At 41.9% G+C, this 17,191-nt stretch overlaps 2 protein-coding genes across 4 annotated transcripts in view; both read left to right on the plus strand.

The window, feature by feature from the left end:
- Window positions 1-305: 305 nt before the first annotated feature.
- polr2h (RNA polymerase II, I and III subunit H) lies at window positions 306-14,880 on the plus strand. Its single transcript, XM_060834790.1, has 5 exons — window positions 306-471; window positions 2,646-2,729; window positions 5,324-5,417; window positions 7,603-7,686; window positions 11,327-14,880. Exons 1-5 carry the CDS (start codon window positions 399-401, stop codon window positions 11,442-11,444), a joined length of 453 nt encoding a protein of 150 aa, XP_060690773.1. The 5' UTR covers window positions 306-398; the 3' UTR covers window positions 11,445-14,880.
- A 1,246-nt stretch (window positions 14,881-16,126) lies between these two features.
- mfsd8l1 (major facilitator superfamily domain containing 8-like 1) overlaps window positions 16,127-17,191 on the plus strand; it is a 78,119-nt gene continuing 77,054 nt past the window's right edge. For all 3 annotated transcript variants that reach the window (XR_009645328.1, XM_060834130.1, XM_060834131.1), the window contains exon 1: window positions 16,127-16,361. Coding sequence is in view for 2 of the 3 variants with exons in the window: in XM_060834130.1 (XP_060690113.1) it covers window positions 16,286-16,361 (76 nt within the window). In the remaining variant the exon portion in view is untranslated. The remainder of the gene's footprint in view (window positions 16,362-17,191) is intronic.

Genomic DNA, 17,191 nt, shown 5'->3' on the forward strand with positions numbered 1-17,191 from the left:
ATGCTCTGGTTCCCTCCCACAATCTGAAGATGTGCAGGTCAAGTGAATTGGCCATGCGAAATTGCCCACAGTGTTAGGTGCATTATTTAGAGTGAAATGGGTTCATCTTCAGAGTGTCGGTGTGGACTGGTTGGACCAAAGGGCCTGTTTCCACACTGTAGAGAATCTAATCTAAACACTACACTGTATTGTGAAACACAAAAATAATGCCTTGATTAAAGATGGCGGGACAACGGTCAAATGCTCACACAGTACTGGTGCCAGTCTGCCGGGAGGCAAAGCAGGTCTGCCAGTATCCCGGCATACTGTGAGAAATCTGTCGTGGCCTGTTCGGCAGGAGTTTGAAATTATCTTGCTTGTGTTTGCTAGAAGTTAACTGTGATTTTGTTTGCACAAGGATGGCAGGAATTTTATTTGAGGATATCTTTGATGTGAAGGATATTGACCCGGAAGGTATAAAGTTTGACAGAGGTAAGGAGAAGAGGTGAACTGTGCTGCGTGAGAATGGGCTCAGGGAGCTCAGCTCTAACACGGGGGAGGGAACAGAGCACAGCCATCCAGCCTTGGTCGTCCACTTTTAACTCAAACTCTTCACAATCTTCCAGTGCATCGTGTAATACACAGTATCTAGTTCATCGCTTTGACCAGTTCCTGTAATGTTGTACATGTGTTTTCCTGAAGTTTGTAAAAGCCCCAGTTCGCACCGAACAAACCCTATTGCTGCTTCCACGGCAGTAGGCAATAATTTAGATCACGTTTACAGGCCCTCTTCCTAGCTTTTTCATTTAAATGTTTATTTTTTTTTTAAAAAGCCGTATCCTATTTTTCCAGTCAACCTGTTCAAAGATTTTGTTACACATACACTTGTTCGTAATTGTACATTCAGTACTCAGTCTACCCACGGGTATTCCCCCCCCCCCCCCCACTTCCTTAGCCACGAATACTGGATGTGAATTCCCACAGCTTCGTAACAATTCAAAAATCTCCTGTCGTCTTTTGCATTTGGGATTCCAACATTCCTCCAAAGAGTGACCTTAATAATTAGGTTTAATTTTACTTAATTCATCTTCTGCCATAGAAAACAGGCACAAGCACGCTTTCATTAAAGTAGTTGAAACAGCTTATATATATCTGTATCATTCTTCAATAATTTTAAATTAACATTATGTTGCCTCAAATTTGTGTTCTTTCAAGTCTGTATCCAATTTTTAAATCTATCTCTGTTTCCTCATAGGCATTAATGTCTTATTATAGTTTGTATATAATAGTCATCAGCACCTATTGTTTTATTCATAATATATCTTTTATGGTAAAACCTGAATTTTCATTAACTTTTGTTTTTTTAACCAATATACTGGTTTTAATTGGCTATAAATCCATATCCTTAAATATTTCTGCTCTTCCTCCACAACAAAACTACTTCTGTTCTGAATTTAGTAACTTTTTAAACTTAAGGGCATCACCTCACACCTTGTAAACATTTGCCTCAATTTATCTGCTGTTAAAACTCTCATTCATAACTTTATTACTGCAGAATTTGATTACTTAGAAGGCTTCCTGGTTGACTTCCCATATTCTGTAAACTTGAAGTCATTTCTGTTGCTCATGTTCTAACTTGCACAAAATCCTTTTCTTCACATCACCCCTGTCCTCACTTACCTATGTTGTTTGCTGTTTCAGCAATGCCTTGATTTTAAAATTCACATCCTTATTTTCCAATCCTTCCATTGGCCTACCCCTCCTGAACATTTTAATTCCATCCTACGTCCTTTTAACACGTCTGGGTGGGGGAATCCATAATTCGAGGGCATAGGTTTAGGGTAAGATGGGAAAGGTTTAAAAGGGACCTAATGGGCAACTTTTTCACAAGAAGAGTGGTGCATGTATGGAATGAACTGTCAAAGGAAGTGCTGAAGGCTGGCACAATTATAACATTTACAGTTACAACATCTGATTGGGTAAATGAATAGGAAGGGTTTAGAGGAATATTGGCCAACTGCTGGCAACTGGGACAAGATTAATTTAGGATATCTGGTTGTTATGGACAAGATGGACTGAAGAGTCTTGTTTCCATGCTGTACACCTCTGTGACTGTTATACCTGGATTTGTTTATCTCTGGCCTCTTGAGCTTCTTCGACTTTTTTTGTTGTTGCAAATTATGTTACATAGTCTCTGACTCTGTTCTGGAGTTCTCTTACTAAACCTCTCTCTAACTTCTACCTCCCATTTATCCCTTAAGATGTTTCCAAAACATAACTCTGAGCAACCTTTTGATTGTCCAAATTACTGTTTCCTATATGAACAATGTTATCTAAATATAAGTTGTTGAATTCCACCTGCCAATTTTTAGTGCATTCCCCAATTTAACAACATCCTGCAAAATGCTGTTGCCGAAACCTGGCATTTTCTGCTTGAATTAATTTGGTGCACTTTGGGTTGCCTTGTATTTTATGTATTTTTAATGAGAAGGATGTACTATAGTGCAAAAAAACATGAACTAATAAATGTTCAATCATAACAAAAATATTACTCTGACAAAAAGATAGTGTTTGATTGTGCAGCAGATAGTTCAGATAAACTGATGACTAAAAGTAATATTTAGATACCTTTGGCAAATAATAGAACTTTTCTGCTGTTTTTACAGTTTCTCGCTTACACTGTGAAAGTGAATCCTTTAAAATGGATCTAATACTTGATGTAAACATTCAGATTTACCCTGTTGAACTAGGTAAGAATTTCAATTAACACATTTTTGTGGTACTGTGCTTAAAAATTCCAGTTCAGTTCCAATCCAGCTCAAGCAACATTGCTATTATGGAAGAATTGAAAGGTCTTTCCATTTGACACCTGCAGTGCTGCAAAAGTGGCAATTTCTCCTAGTATACTAAAAGTGGCAGGGTTGGACAACTTTCAGTTGTACCCCAAGGTCTTATTACTTCTGGATACCAGGCTGTCATTACCAGTAGAATTTTTAAAGTTACAAAAGATTAGAAACACATATTTGTAGTAATTATAGCTATTGTGAAGACTATCTTATTTGAGATTATATTGGTGTTCACACATCCAGTGCAATTTGCTGAGCTGGTATCCGATTTGATAAAATCCAAACTGGTTCCTCCAAAATTGCTTTTTGATAATTGTGTCCTTCAGTTTCATGAATTGGGCTCAGTGGTATAAGTTATCACTAAGAGTTGCGTGCTGGAATGTAGTGAAGATTTATCATATGAAATTTGTTTTTCATTACATTGGTCTTATGAAAATGTTTAGGTTTTTCAGGAGTTGAAAATCTTCGGTGTATTGATGTAAGGACATTTAGAAATGCTTTGCTTGGTTGTGTTTTGGTTTCATAACATTTATAGTGTTCCTCAGATGTAAAAAAAAAGTTTGTACTTTTTTGATGTACATACAAGTCTTACATAGATTTTAAGTAGAGAATATTAGTAAACTCATTTATAGAGTTAGGAGAAAGTGAGGACTGCAGATGCTGGAGATCAAAGCTGAAAAATGTGTTGCTGGAAAAGCGCAGCAGGTCAGGCAGATTCCAAGGAACAGGAGAATCGACGTTTCAGGCGTGAGCCCTTCTTCAGGAATGAGGAGGGTGTGCCAAGCAGGCTGAGATAAAAAGTAGGGAGGAGAGACTTGGGGGAGGGGCGTTGGGAATACGATCGGTGGAAGGAGATTAAGGTGAGGGTAATAGGCCAGAGAGGGGGTGAGGGCGGAGAGGTCGGAAGAAGATTGCAGGTCAAGAAGGCGGTGCTGAGTCCGAGGGTTGGGACTGAGATAAGGTGGGGGGAGGGGAAATGAGGAAACTGGAGAAATCTACATTCATCCCTTGTGCTTGGAGGCTTCCTAGGCGGACGATGAGGCACTCTTCCTCCAGGCGTCGTGTTGCCATGGTCTAGTGATGGAGGAAGCTAAGGACCTGCATGTGGGGTACTATCCTGGTGGCGATTGGAGAATCCCCACTAGTCCTCACCTACCACCCCACCAACCTCCAGATACATCGTATCATCCTTCGTAATTTCCACCAGCTCCAAATGGACCCCACCACCAGGGATATATTTTCCTCCCCTCCCCTATCAGCATTCCGGAAAGACCACTCCCTCCACGACTCCCTTGTCAGGTCCACACCCCCCACCAACCCAACCTCCACTCCCAGCACCATCTCCTGCAACCGCAAGAAGTGCAAAACTTGTGCCCACACCTCCCCCCTCACTTCCCTCCAAGGCCCCAAGGAATCCTTCCATATCCATCACAAATTCACCTGCACCCGACGTGGCCTCCTCTACACTGGGGAGACAGGCCGCCTACTTGCGGAACATTTCAGAGAACACCTCTGGGACACCCGCGCCAACCAACCCAACCGCCCCGTGGCAGAACATTTAGCTCCCCCTCCCACTCTGCCAAGGACATGCAGTCCTTGGCCTCCTCCATCGCCAGACCACGGCAACACGACGCCTGGAGGAAGAGCGCCCCGTCGGGGCGGCACGGTGGCACAGTGGTTAGCACTGCTGCCTCACAGCGCCAGGGACCTGGGTTCAATTCCCGCCTCAGGCGACTGACTGTGTGGAGTTTGCACGTTCTCCCCGTGTCTGCGTGGGTTTCCTCCGGGTGCTCCAGTTTCCTCCCACAGTCCAAAGATGTGCGGGTCAGGTCAATTGGCCATGCTAAGTTGCCCCTAGTGTTAGGTAAGGGGTATGGGTGGGTTGCGCTTCGGCGGGTCGGTGTGGACTTGTTGGGCCGAAGGGCCTGTTTCCACACTGTAAGTAATCTAATCTAATCTTCCGCCTAGGAGCCCTCCAATCACAAGGGATGAACCTAGATTTCTACAGCTTCCTCATTTCCCCTCCCCTACCTTATCTCAGTCCCAATCCTTGGACTCAGCACCGCCTTCTTGACCTGCAATCTTCTTCCCGACCTCTCCGACCCCCACCCCCTCTCCGGCCTATCACCCTCACCTTAACCTCCTCCCACCTATTGCATTCCCAACGCCCCTCCCCCAAGTCCCTCCTCCTTACCTTTTATCTTAGCCTGCTTGGCACACCTTCCTCATTCCTGAAGAAGGACTTATGCCCGAAACGTCGATTCTCCTGCTCCTTGGATGCTGCCTGACCTGCTGCGCTTTTCCAGCAACACATTTTTCAGCTCATTTATACAGTTACTCTATTCTTGAAAGGAAGTAAAATAGACTGTTGACAAAGAAAATATGTTTGAATTTATTCAAGTTTTGGATTGTATGTAGAATAATCTAAGGAGTTTTTCAAGTTGTAAAGTTGTCCCCTGTCATGTTGAAAGTTTCTTTCTCTTCACGCTTTTCTTCAGGTGACAAGTTTCGTCTTGTGATAGCAAGTACTCTTTATGAAGATGGAACGCCAGATGATGGAGAGTATAATCCCACAGATGACCGGCCATCGAGGTACACATAGAATAATAAATCTTACTGTACAGATAGAGGCCATTGAGCCCATCTTGACAGTGCAAGTCGTACGAAACAGCCACCTACTAAGTTCCACTCTACTCTTTTCTCATGGCCTTGCTGTCTTTACAAATATTTATGCTTTTTTTTGAAAGTTGCCATTGAATTTTTGTCTATCATTCTTTCAGAAAATGGATTCCACATCATTGTAACTCACTGATAGAAACAGTTTTGCTATTCTCACTTTTTTGGTTTGTGATGGTTTGAAATCTGTGTTTCCTGGTTACTGAACTACCAGCTACTGTGAATGGTTTAACCTTCATGATTTTGAACACCTTGATTATACTTCCTCTTAATCCTCATTGCTGCTAGGACAACAATCACAGACAGTTGTCTATCCAGGCAACTGAAGGTGCCTTTCTTGTAAATCTCTACAACCTCTCCAAGACCTTGAACTTCATCTTAGAGTTCATAAATGTTTGTAATATGCCTGTTCAGACATGCTGTTACACACCCTAGAGCAGGGCTGAATTGCACCTGGGACTCCTAGCCCAGAGGGATGGGCAGTACCGTTGAGACCCCTAGAGTGTGATACTCCAAATTTGACGCCTTACTCCAGCTGAGGCCTTTCCATCAATTTAGAAAAGATCAATAGCATTTCTTTGTCTTGTGCTTCACACAGCTACCAAAAGCTTTGTGAGGTCCAGCTAATAGAGATTTTATTTATGAACATATGGTCGTGAGGCATTCTTGGAAAATTTCATCTAGGTCTCTTCCTGATGTGGTCAGCTTGGAAGTTTATAGATTCAAATCTCCCAGTGAATTACATTGTTTTACTTCTCGTCAAAGATCACTTGTAAGTGAGAAAATAATCAATGACATTACATATCCTGAATAATAAACAGGACCATCCATTCTTTGCAGATTGATTTGTTTTCTCTTCAAAAGTTCCAGGATGTTTGTTACCACTGTGAGCCTAACATGGCCCCCGTCTGTTTTGTTTGCTGATTCAAGTTGTGAAAGTTGTTACATGTTTTACGAATGGAAATTCTTATCTTGATTATCACAGGACTGGCTACATATCCTATTATGCTGACAGTATTGGCTACATTATCATCATGCTTAGAGAGCATGCATGCTACATTTGTCTGCTCTGAGGTTATTTGTGCATATTTAAACATACAATTTTAATTATCTCAAATAGTCTGACTTCATTTGCTTTTGTACTCTGAGACTCTGTTTGTAAAGCTGAAAACCCTGAATTGTTTTGTTAACAGCACATGAAAGTGATAACGGACCCTTTGGCCCAACTCGTCAATGCTGACCAGGGGTCCTCAACTGAACTAGTTCCATTGACCTACATTTGGCCATAGCCCTCTAAATGTTTCCTATCCATGTACCTGTCCAAATGTCCTTTAATTGTCATAATTGTACCTACTTCTACCACTTCCTGTTCCATAGCTCATTCCATATATGAATCACCCTCTGTGTGGAAAAGGTTGTTTCTCGGGTCTCTTTTTTTAAAAAAAAAACTTTTCCTCCCCTAAACTTAAACCTCTACCCTCTAGTTTTAGACTAGAGGGAAAAAGACCTTCGCTATTTACCTTATCCATGTTCCTCATGATTTTATAAACCTCTATAAGGTCACCACTCTGCCTCCTACTCTCCAGGGTGAAAAAGTACAGCTATCCAGCCTAGCTTTAGAACTCAAATTTCCAGTCTTGGTGACATCCTTGTAAATCGTTTTTGTATCCTTTTCAGTGTAATAACATCCTTCCCATAGCAGGGCAACTATCCACAAAGATTTCTGTATGCAAACTCTGTATCTCTGTATTCTTCCATCCCCTTTAAAATTGCACAACACTGAACCACATAGGTCGATGGGAAGAAAGCACTGGAGAACAGATATGTAACATTACGGTTTTATACAGTACATGGATTGTATCTGGTTCATTATCGCCTAAAAAGGTTGCAAAAGCAGACATGTTGTTTTGATAGGTTGATTGCTAAACCTTATAATTGCCACCTACTTCAAACTATCACTTATGATTTTTAATCATAAAATAATTGAATCTCGGGTATAGTTAACTCATGATCAACTAGGTCCAAAAAAAAAGTATGTTCTGTTTCTGGGGATTTATTGTCTCATGTTACTAAATGTTATGTATTTTCTATATTCTAACAGGGCTGACCAATTTGAGTATGTCATGTATGGAAAGGTTTATAGAATAGAAGGCGATGAGAGTTCAACTGAAGCAGCCACCAGACTGTAAGTATCGAATGATGTGAACCAGAATGGAAACATAGAATACAAGAGCAGAAGTTGGCCCTCCAAACTGACTTTCCCATTCAACATGATCGTAGCTAATAATCGAACATGTTACCCGGTTTCTACTTTGTTCCCACGTTCTTTGATCCCTTTAGTCCTAAGAATTGTATTTATATCTTTCTTCAGTGTTTTGGCCTCAACAGTTTGCGGTGGTAGAACATTCCACAGGCTCACCGCTCCCTAGGTGAAACAATTCCTAAAAGACCGCTTTTGGAATATTGCATGCAATTCTGGTCTCCCTACTATCTGAAGGACGCTGTGAGATCTGAAAGGATTCAGAAAAGATTTATAAGAATGTTGCCAGGTTTGGAGGGTTTAAGCAATAGGGAGAGGCTGAGGGGGTGACCTTACAGTGGTTTATAAAATCATGAGGGGCATGGATAGGATAAACAGACAAGGTCTTTTCCCTGGGATGGGGGAGTCCAGAACTAGAGGGGATAGGTTTAGGGTGAGATGGTAAAGATATAAAAGAGACCTAAGGGGCAACATTTCCATGTAGAGGGTGTTGCGGAGCTGCCAGGGGAAGTGGGGAGGCTGGTACAATTACAACATTTAATTGGCATCTGGATGGATATATGAATGAGAAAGATGAAGAGGGTTATCGGCCAAGTGTTGGCAAATGGGACTAGATCAGATTAGGATATCTGGTCGGCATGGGTGAGTTGTATCAAAACTGAACATCTCTGTGACTCTCTGACTTTACCCCTTATCCTTAGAATGTGACCTATGGTTCTGCAGTCCCAATCAGAGACAACATCCTCCTTGTATCTTCCCTGTCTAATTTTGTTAGCATTTCATAGGTTCCAATGAGATCCTGTAACTTTTCGAACCGATCAGTCTCTCCTTGTGTGTGAGTCTTGCCATCCCAAGAATCAGTCAGATAAGCCTGCCTTAAACTTCCTCAATAGCCAAAATCATCTCCATCAGATAAGGAGGCCAAACTGAACACAATACAGGCAATTTTATGTTTTACTTAAATTTTATGTTTCTTAAATGGTGAGTTTTATTACTTAAAAATATATGTTACACATGGTCATTGAGATAATTTGGTAAAATCCTTTGATGCAATTATCATTCAAAATCTGGGTTCTTATCAGGACAGACTGTACTTTCTGAAATTAGTCATTGTGCACTGGTGTTTGGAGCAAATCGTTTCATACCTTAATCTTTGTTCAATTCTGATTAGAAAGAAGTCTGGGGATAAGTGCATGCGGTTTGTGATGAATAGGAAGATGTTAGAATAAACATTACTGGCAAACCTAGTAATTCTTATCTGTTGCAAGCTATTCTTATGAAGATGGTAGTCATCCCTGTGTAGTCTACTGTTGGATAAGGAGTCTGAGGATTTTAGGTTCAGTGATGATGCAGCCCTAGTCTATGCGAGGTGATGGTGTAGTAATATTGTTACTGGATGAGTAATCCCAAGATCCAAGTAGTATTCTGGATACTTGTGTTGAAATCCCACCACAGCAGATTGTGGAATTTGAATTCAATAAAATCTGGAATTAAAATTTGAATAATGAACTCAAAATTATTAAATAATTAAAAACCCATCTGGTTCACTAATGTCTTTTGTGTGCTTAGCTGTTCTGGCACATATGTGACTCCAGACCCACAGCAATATGGTTGACGCTTAACTGGTTAAGTCTTCAATTGCCATTCATACAAGTCAATTCAATTATATCAACTATTGAAACAAAAATCGCAAAAAAGGACTAAAACTGATGGACCATCTGATAGTGATCTTGGCACTGGAAACAACAATGATAATCTCAGCACTGTCAACCCTGCAAAGTCCTCCTTATTACTATCTGAAGGCTAGTGATTAATTGGGAGAACTGTGTCTAACAGCTGAATCATGCAGATGCATAACATCGTCATATTCACGCAACTATAACTTACATACCATGACTCAGACAATATCATCACTTTCATGGGTCCCAACAGCAGGACATGCTCAGCAGAGATAGTAGTACAACGAGATACAGTTGGGAAGGTCTTTCCCTGAGGGTTGTCAAAATTGTCTCCACATCTCCACATTCCATGCAACGTGAAGACATCAGGTTAAACATGGGCAAGGCGGGCGGAGGTGGGGTGTTAGCTCGGGAACATTGCTTCAGAGTTCCTGAGAGTAGTTGTCTCAGCCCAACCATCTTCAGCTGCTTCATCAATGACCTTTACTCCATCATAAGATCAGAGTTGGAACTATTTACTGATAATTGTACAATGTTCAGCACCATTCACAACTTCTTGGATGCTGAACTCTGGATAATATCCAGATTTGGATTGACAAGTAGCAAGTAACATTCTTTTTGCCATATAAGTGCTAGACATTGACAGTCTTTAATAAGAGAATATCTAACCAGTATTCCTTAATGTTAAGTGGCATTACTATTACAGAGGAACTTTGATTATCCAAAGGACACAGGTGGCAGTGTTTTGTTCGGTTAATCGAATGCTGGATAACTTAGCCAAGCGTCGGGATCTTGCAATCTTGTTTGGATAATCGAAATTTGGTTAATCGAATGCCGGATAATCAGGGTTCCTCTGTACCAAACTCCCCAATATTCATTGGCCATAAGCTGAAGTGGACTGGTGAACATAAATCCTGTGGCTACAAGAACAGGTCAGAGGTGAGAAATCTTGCAGCAAGTAACTCGCTTCCTGACTCATTAAAGCTTGTCTGCCATCTACAAGGCACAAGACTGGAGTGTGATTAAAGTATTCATCACTTGAGTGATGAGTGCAACTTCAACAACATTCGAGCTTGACATCATCCAAGACAAAGGTGCTTGACTGATAAGCACTATGTCCATGAGCACTCCACCACTGAAGCCCAGTAGCAACTGTATTTACCATATACAAGATTAACTGCAACAATTCACTGAGACTCCTTACACTGCAACATCCAAACCCACAACCATTGCCATGTAGAAGGATGAGGGCAGCAGATACATGGGAACACCACCACCTGCAAATTTCTTTTTAAGCCACTCACCATGCAAATTTGTAAATAAATTGCCATTCCTTCAGTGTTGCTGCTTAAAATCCCTGCCCAACAGTATTGTAGATGTACCCACACCAAATAGACTGCAGTAGTTCACGAAGTTGGCTGAACACTACCTTCTCAAAAGCGACTAAGGACAAAAAATAAATGCTAGCCAACCTAGCAATGCCCACATCCCATGATTGTTTTATTATTAAAGATGACAGTGAACCCAGAGGCAATGGTTTGCTATTTATCTAGATTTCCCCTTCTAGATTTGGGTATTGCATATTTTGCGGTTGTTGCTGATAGAATTCATCAAGGATTCGTCGTGAATACTATGAACAGGACATGCTACTGTCACAGTATTCTGGTACGAAGATGGTGGTCATTTTGGCCAATAGATACAATGCTGATCAACTGGTAGTATGTTCAATAATACGTTTGATTAAATGACTTCTGATACTAGTACCTCAGCTTGTTGGTAAATATATCCTATATGCTTAGAGACTGTGAAAGCAGAGACATTGTTTTACATTAAAATTTCTTGAAATTGATGCAGAAATACTCATTGTGGATTTTCCCTCTTTTCAGATCAGCCTATGTATCATATGGAGGTCTACTGATGAGGCTTCAAGGTGATGCGAATAACTTACACGGCTTTGAAGTAGATTCCAGAGTCTACCTGTTAATGAAGAAGCTTGCTTTTTAAGTTACATGGACAATAATGATGGCAATCCGAATGTTTCTTGCTTTATCATTGAAATCAAGTTTTTTTGTTGTTAAATAATCAGCAAGCATTTATTGCCTTACATTTCTAGTTTCCCCTGTTTTAAAGGAGATTGTATAGAAAAGTAACTGCCTAAGGAAAAGTATTTGCCTCACTATGTGAAACAAAAGAATATTTTATAAACTGGCTATTAAGTAAAAAGAAAGTACTTTTAATAATAGGTACAAAATGGGTATACAGGTAATTGAACTTCTCATTGCAAATAAAAATGTGCTTGTGTTCAGTGGTAAAGGCTTATTTACAAAGAATTAGTGTACCACAACCAATAGTATGACCAGTTTTACTTTTCAAAAAATTTGATCTGAGAAAAGGGATCAGTTGATTTGTATTAGCTGTGAGAAGACAATGGGCAAACTAGGATCTCTTGAGAATGCAAGGGGCAAACTAAAACCTCTGGTATTTGGTCATTTCAGCAGCAGAAATATAAGTGGGATTTTCAATGTGGGCTTTAGGACAGTGCTGTAGCTTCAACTGAGGACAAGAAGCCACATTGCATGAGAAACAGTTACAGGAATTGTTCACTCAATTGCTTTTCAGAGGAAAGAGGTTACATTCTGAGAAAAGTTGTCTTAAAGGCAGAGAGTAAGATAGGGAGGCAGAGATTTCAGCACATGCAACTGAAAGCACAATCACTGATGCTGAAGTGATTATAATTGGGGATTCTTAAGATGCCAGAGTTAGAGGAGTGCAGATGTTGTTGAGGGTTATGAGCTCGGAGGAGATTCCATAGATTCAGAGAGGTGAGGCCATAAATGGATTTGATACAAGAACATTTTAAAAGCAAGCTATTGTTTGACAAGAAGCCACTGTAACTCAGTGAATGCCCAAAACAGAAATTGCTGCAGTCACTCACCAGGTCTTGCAGCATCTGTGGAGAGAAATCAGAGTTAACGTTTCATATCGAATGACTGTTCCTCACAATGATCTGATTTTGTTTCTGACTTACAGCATCTGCAGTTCTTTTGGTTTTTAACTCAGTGAGTGTACTTGGCTGATAAGTGAGCCAGCCTTAATGTAAGTTACGACTCTGAAGCAGTATTTTAATGACCTGAATTATTTGGAAGGGCGAATGTTGAAGTGCAGCCAGGAGTGTTTTGGCATAGACAACACTGGTGCAACCAATGATTTGAACAACACATGAGCCATGAACATATGAACAAGATTAGGTCAGCTTGCTTTGACAATAACATATGGCAGATCTGATATTGGCGAGACCAAGCAGATGCTATGACATTGGATGAATGGATACCGTGCAACAATTGCCTGACAGAGATGTGCCCTCCCAGTTGGGAAACACTTCAGCAATCAAGGACATTCGACTTTGAATTTTTGGATGACCATCCTCCCAGGTGGACTTTAGGATACGTAACAATGCAGAGTCACATAGCCAGGTTTAGTACCCATGAGGATGGCCTCAACTGGGTTCTGGGGTTTATGCCACACTACATGTGACCCCACTACACTCTACCTGTTAATGAAGAAGCTTGTTTTTTAAGTTACATGGACAATAATGATGGCAATCCTAATGTTTCTTGCTTTATCATTGAAGTCAAGTTTTTTTGTTGTTATATAATCAACAAGCATTTATTGTCTTAATTTCAAAGGTGATCCTAGAATTTCTTTCAAGTCACAGTCCCGAGATAACTTATCACCTTTTTTTATAAAATTTTATCTCAGCTCAGACAATGCATTAAATGTGTGAGGTTAGTCTGTATCCCAGTGTTGAGTCAGAGCGGTTCTATTGTCAAAGTAGGACTTTATAAAATGTCTCATGGACTAATTCCCTACAGATTGTGTGCTTTTTGAACAAAATAGAATGTATCTGCAAATGCAAATTCACCCCATAGTGAGTGAGTGAGCGCGAGAGGGAGTGTAAATGTTGAAACACGCGCACCCTCTTGTATAGAGGCATATGCTTCGTCACACTTGCGTACACACTCTACCAAACACCTGCACATTCTCTCTCTCTTGCACTCACTCACTCATGAAGTACTTTGAAAGGCCGGTCATGGCATTAATTAACTCCAGCCTCCCCACTACACTTGACCCACTCCAATTTGCTCATCGGACCAACAGATCCATGTCAGATGCCATTTCACTTGCCCTTCACTTCTTCCTAGAACATCTTTACATCAAGGACATATATGTAAGAATCCTACTCATTGACTACAGTTCAGCTTTCAAACTGTTATCTCTGCGAGACTGGTTACTAAACTTAATGATCTTGGACTAAGCCCAACCCTGTGCAACTGGATCCACAGTTTCCATACCCACAGGCCACAATCGGTGAAGATTGGGGATAATATTTCATCCTCATTAATACTCCCCAGGTGTCTCTAGTCCGCCCCTGACTGGACTCACTGTATACCCATGACTGCATTGCCAAATACCAGACTAATGCCATTTATAAGTTCACTGATGACACCACCATAGTTAGTCGAATCTCAGATGGCGATGAAACAGACTACAGTTGGGAGGTGGAAGACCTGGAAAAATGGTGCAGTGAGAACAACCTGGCTCTCAATGCTGGCAAAACCAAGGACCTCATTAATTTTCAGCGAGATGTTACTCATGCCCCCTTACACATTAACAGCGCAGAGGTGGAAAGAGTGTCAAGCTCTTGGAGGTGGTCATCAACAACAAGCTTTCTTGGACTGTTCATGTGAACGCACTGGTTACAAAGGCCCAACAAAATCTCTTCTTTCTCAGGCAGATGAGAAGATTTGCCAACTTTTATAGGTGCGTCATTGAGACCACTCTGTCTTGACCTGGTATGTCAACTGTAACATTCAAGATCGGAGACGGTTACAGAGAGTGGTGAACTTGGCCTGGACAATCACATACAACAACCTCCCATTGAAAAAATCCATTTGCCAGGCCCGCTGTCAGCATTCTCAAAGATCGATCCCACCCTGGCAATGTTTTTCTACAATCTGCACCATTGGGGAGAAGGTACAGAAGCCTGAACACATACACCAGCTGGTTTTGAAACATTTTCTACCCTACTGTTGTTAGAATACTGAATAGACTCACAAACGCTTAGCATTCGCCTGTACCTATGTTTGGTTTTTGCCTCTGTTTACCTATTATTTACTATCTATGCTATTTAACTCCATGATCTGCCTGTATTGCTCATAAGACAAAGCTTTTCACTGTGCCTTGGTACACGTGGCAATAAATTCAATTCAATTCAATATTTAACAGCAATCTAGGTTTGTTCAATACATTGCATCAGTTTGTATGACACTTTGTACACAGAATTTATTGTAAAAGATCAATGATCCTGCCCCACTGGGTACCTGATGAAAGAACAGCACTCCAAAAGCTTGTACTGGCAAATAAACATGTTGGACTATAACCTGGTGTTGTGTGATTTTTTTTAACTTTGCGATGGTGAGTATTGCAGATCAGAGTCAAGATTAGAGTGGTGTTGGAAAAGCACAGCAGGTCAGGCAACATCTGAAGAACAGGAAAATTGACGTTTCAGACAAAAGCCCTTCATCAGGAATGAGGCTGGGAGCCTCGGCGGTGGGGGAGAAATAACTAGGAGGGGGGTGGTGATGGGGGGATGGTAGCCCAGAGTGCAATAGGTGGATGGAGGTGAGGATGAAGATGATAGGTCAGAGAGGAGGGTGTAGTGGATAGGTGGGAAGGAATATTGACAGAAGCATCAGGGTTCTGAAGGGAGCGGTGATGGAGGAGGCCCAGGTCCAGCATGTGCTTAGCAGAGTGGAAAGGGCACGGTGGCTCAGTAGTTAGAACTGCTGTCTCACAGCTCCAAAGTCCCAGGTTTTTGCACATTCTTCCCGTGTCTGTGTGGGTTTTCTCTGTGTGCTTTGGTTTCCTCCTATAATCCAAAGATGTGCAGGTCAGGTGAATTGGCCATGTTAAATTGCCCATAGTGTTAGGTGCATTAGTCAGAGGGAAATGGATCTGGGTGGGTTACTGTTCGGAGGGTTGGTGTGGACTTGTTGGGCCAAAGGGCCTGTTTCCACACTGTAGGGAATCTAATCTAATCGAAGTGTTCAGCCAAGGCATGGTAGTCCAACCTAATCCAACACTGGTGCCTCCACAACATGATTTTAACCTCAATTCTACATTCCACAAATTCCTGAAAATCTTTCAACCCCTGGGTGATTCTGCATCCATTGCTACTTTGAGAAAGGGAATTCCAAAGATTGGCCAGTAATAAAGTTTCAAAAAATCATACAATCTGAATTATAACCTGGTGTGTGATTTTTAACTTTGTCCACCCCAGTCCAATACAGGCACCTCCACATCATCAGTAATAAATTAGTAAGGTCACGTGGCAGAGTTTCAACGTTCACTAGAAAAAGTTCTTGCCGTAGTCAGGTGGGAGTGGGGGACAGGTCAGGATGGGCAAGGCATTAAGGGGCGGAGCCAGCTCGTGATGGGTGGGAACTCTGGGTCCTGGTGAGAAAGGGGCAGCAAGGGCGTGGCATGGTTTGTAATGGGCGGAGCTAAGGTGATGGACGGAGACTCGATCCGTGTGCCGTGTGGGGATGCAGGGGCGGGGCACATGTAGGAATGGGCGGGGCCAGGAGTGAATGGGCGGGGCCTCAGCTGGTTTCCGCCGCCTGAACGGTCGGTTCAGGGTCGAGTGGCTCACTGCAGCCTGGTCGACTCATTCGTCCAGCGTCGAGAGGGGCGGTGGGTGGGGGAAGGAGCTGCCGTGTCCTCCGTCCATGCCCGGAGTGGCTGCTTCCTCCGGCTGGCCGCAGTAGAGGCAGCAAGAGCTGGCGATGGATCCGCGGACCAAGCGCAGGCTCACCAACATCACCATCGGTCTCCTCTTCCTTTTTAGCGGCATCGAGTACGGTAAGCAGGTTCAGTCCCTCCCTCATTGTTTCACGCGGGAGAGCTGTGATGAATGGGCAGGAATGGCTGAGAGAGTTCTGAGCGGTGCCTGCTGCTGTCTTCCAGGCTGCTCCGATGTTGTTTACGTTCGGTTTGTGACCTTAACGAGGTTAGAGGATAAAGTGGGATCTCACTTTGCAGATGATGTTTCATCCCGCCGCTCCTTCCATTTGCAATGATATCCCATGGCTTCAGTAGCTGTGGTTTGACCATAATCATATTCTATATTCTCACCGTTTACTGAAATGGACATCCTTGGGTTTTTTTGGGGTTGGGGGCCGGCGGCTGACAATACTGAGGATTAGAGCCCCCACGTCTTGGGATACCATCTGGTCCCTTGGCCACCTATTTGCCAACTTATTTTTCAAAGAAAACATTTGGATGAGCTCTAAAGCATGAATACGGAAGAAAAATGATGGCAGATGTGTCGAAATTGAATTTGTTAATCTATTGTAACACGGTGTTCACTATATTTAAAAAAAAATGCCTTAAAAGCTCAGCACATCTGATGCCATCTGTAGAGAGGGGACCAGAGTTAATATTTCAATTCCAATCTGACTTAATTGGAACATCGTGTTGGATCCTGTGTTAAACTTTAAAGATACGTTTGTATTCAGTAGTTAGGTAGTGCAGCTGTCGTTTGAATTTTTTGTGGAAAGGTTGTGAACAGGAAGCATAATGGTGTGACTGATTACACTTCCAGCAAGAAGAAAACAATGAAACACCTATTTTAAAAACAAACATACTGGGAGACTTGTTTACTCTTAAGAATTGCCTTTTGGGGATGTGTC

This window comes from Hemiscyllium ocellatum, chromosome 13, assembly GCF_020745735.1.
Source record: "Hemiscyllium ocellatum isolate sHemOce1 chromosome 13, sHemOce1.pat.X.cur, whole genome shotgun sequence".
NCBI classification, from domain to species: domain Eukaryota; kingdom Metazoa; phylum Chordata; class Chondrichthyes; order Orectolobiformes; family Hemiscylliidae; genus Hemiscyllium; species Hemiscyllium ocellatum.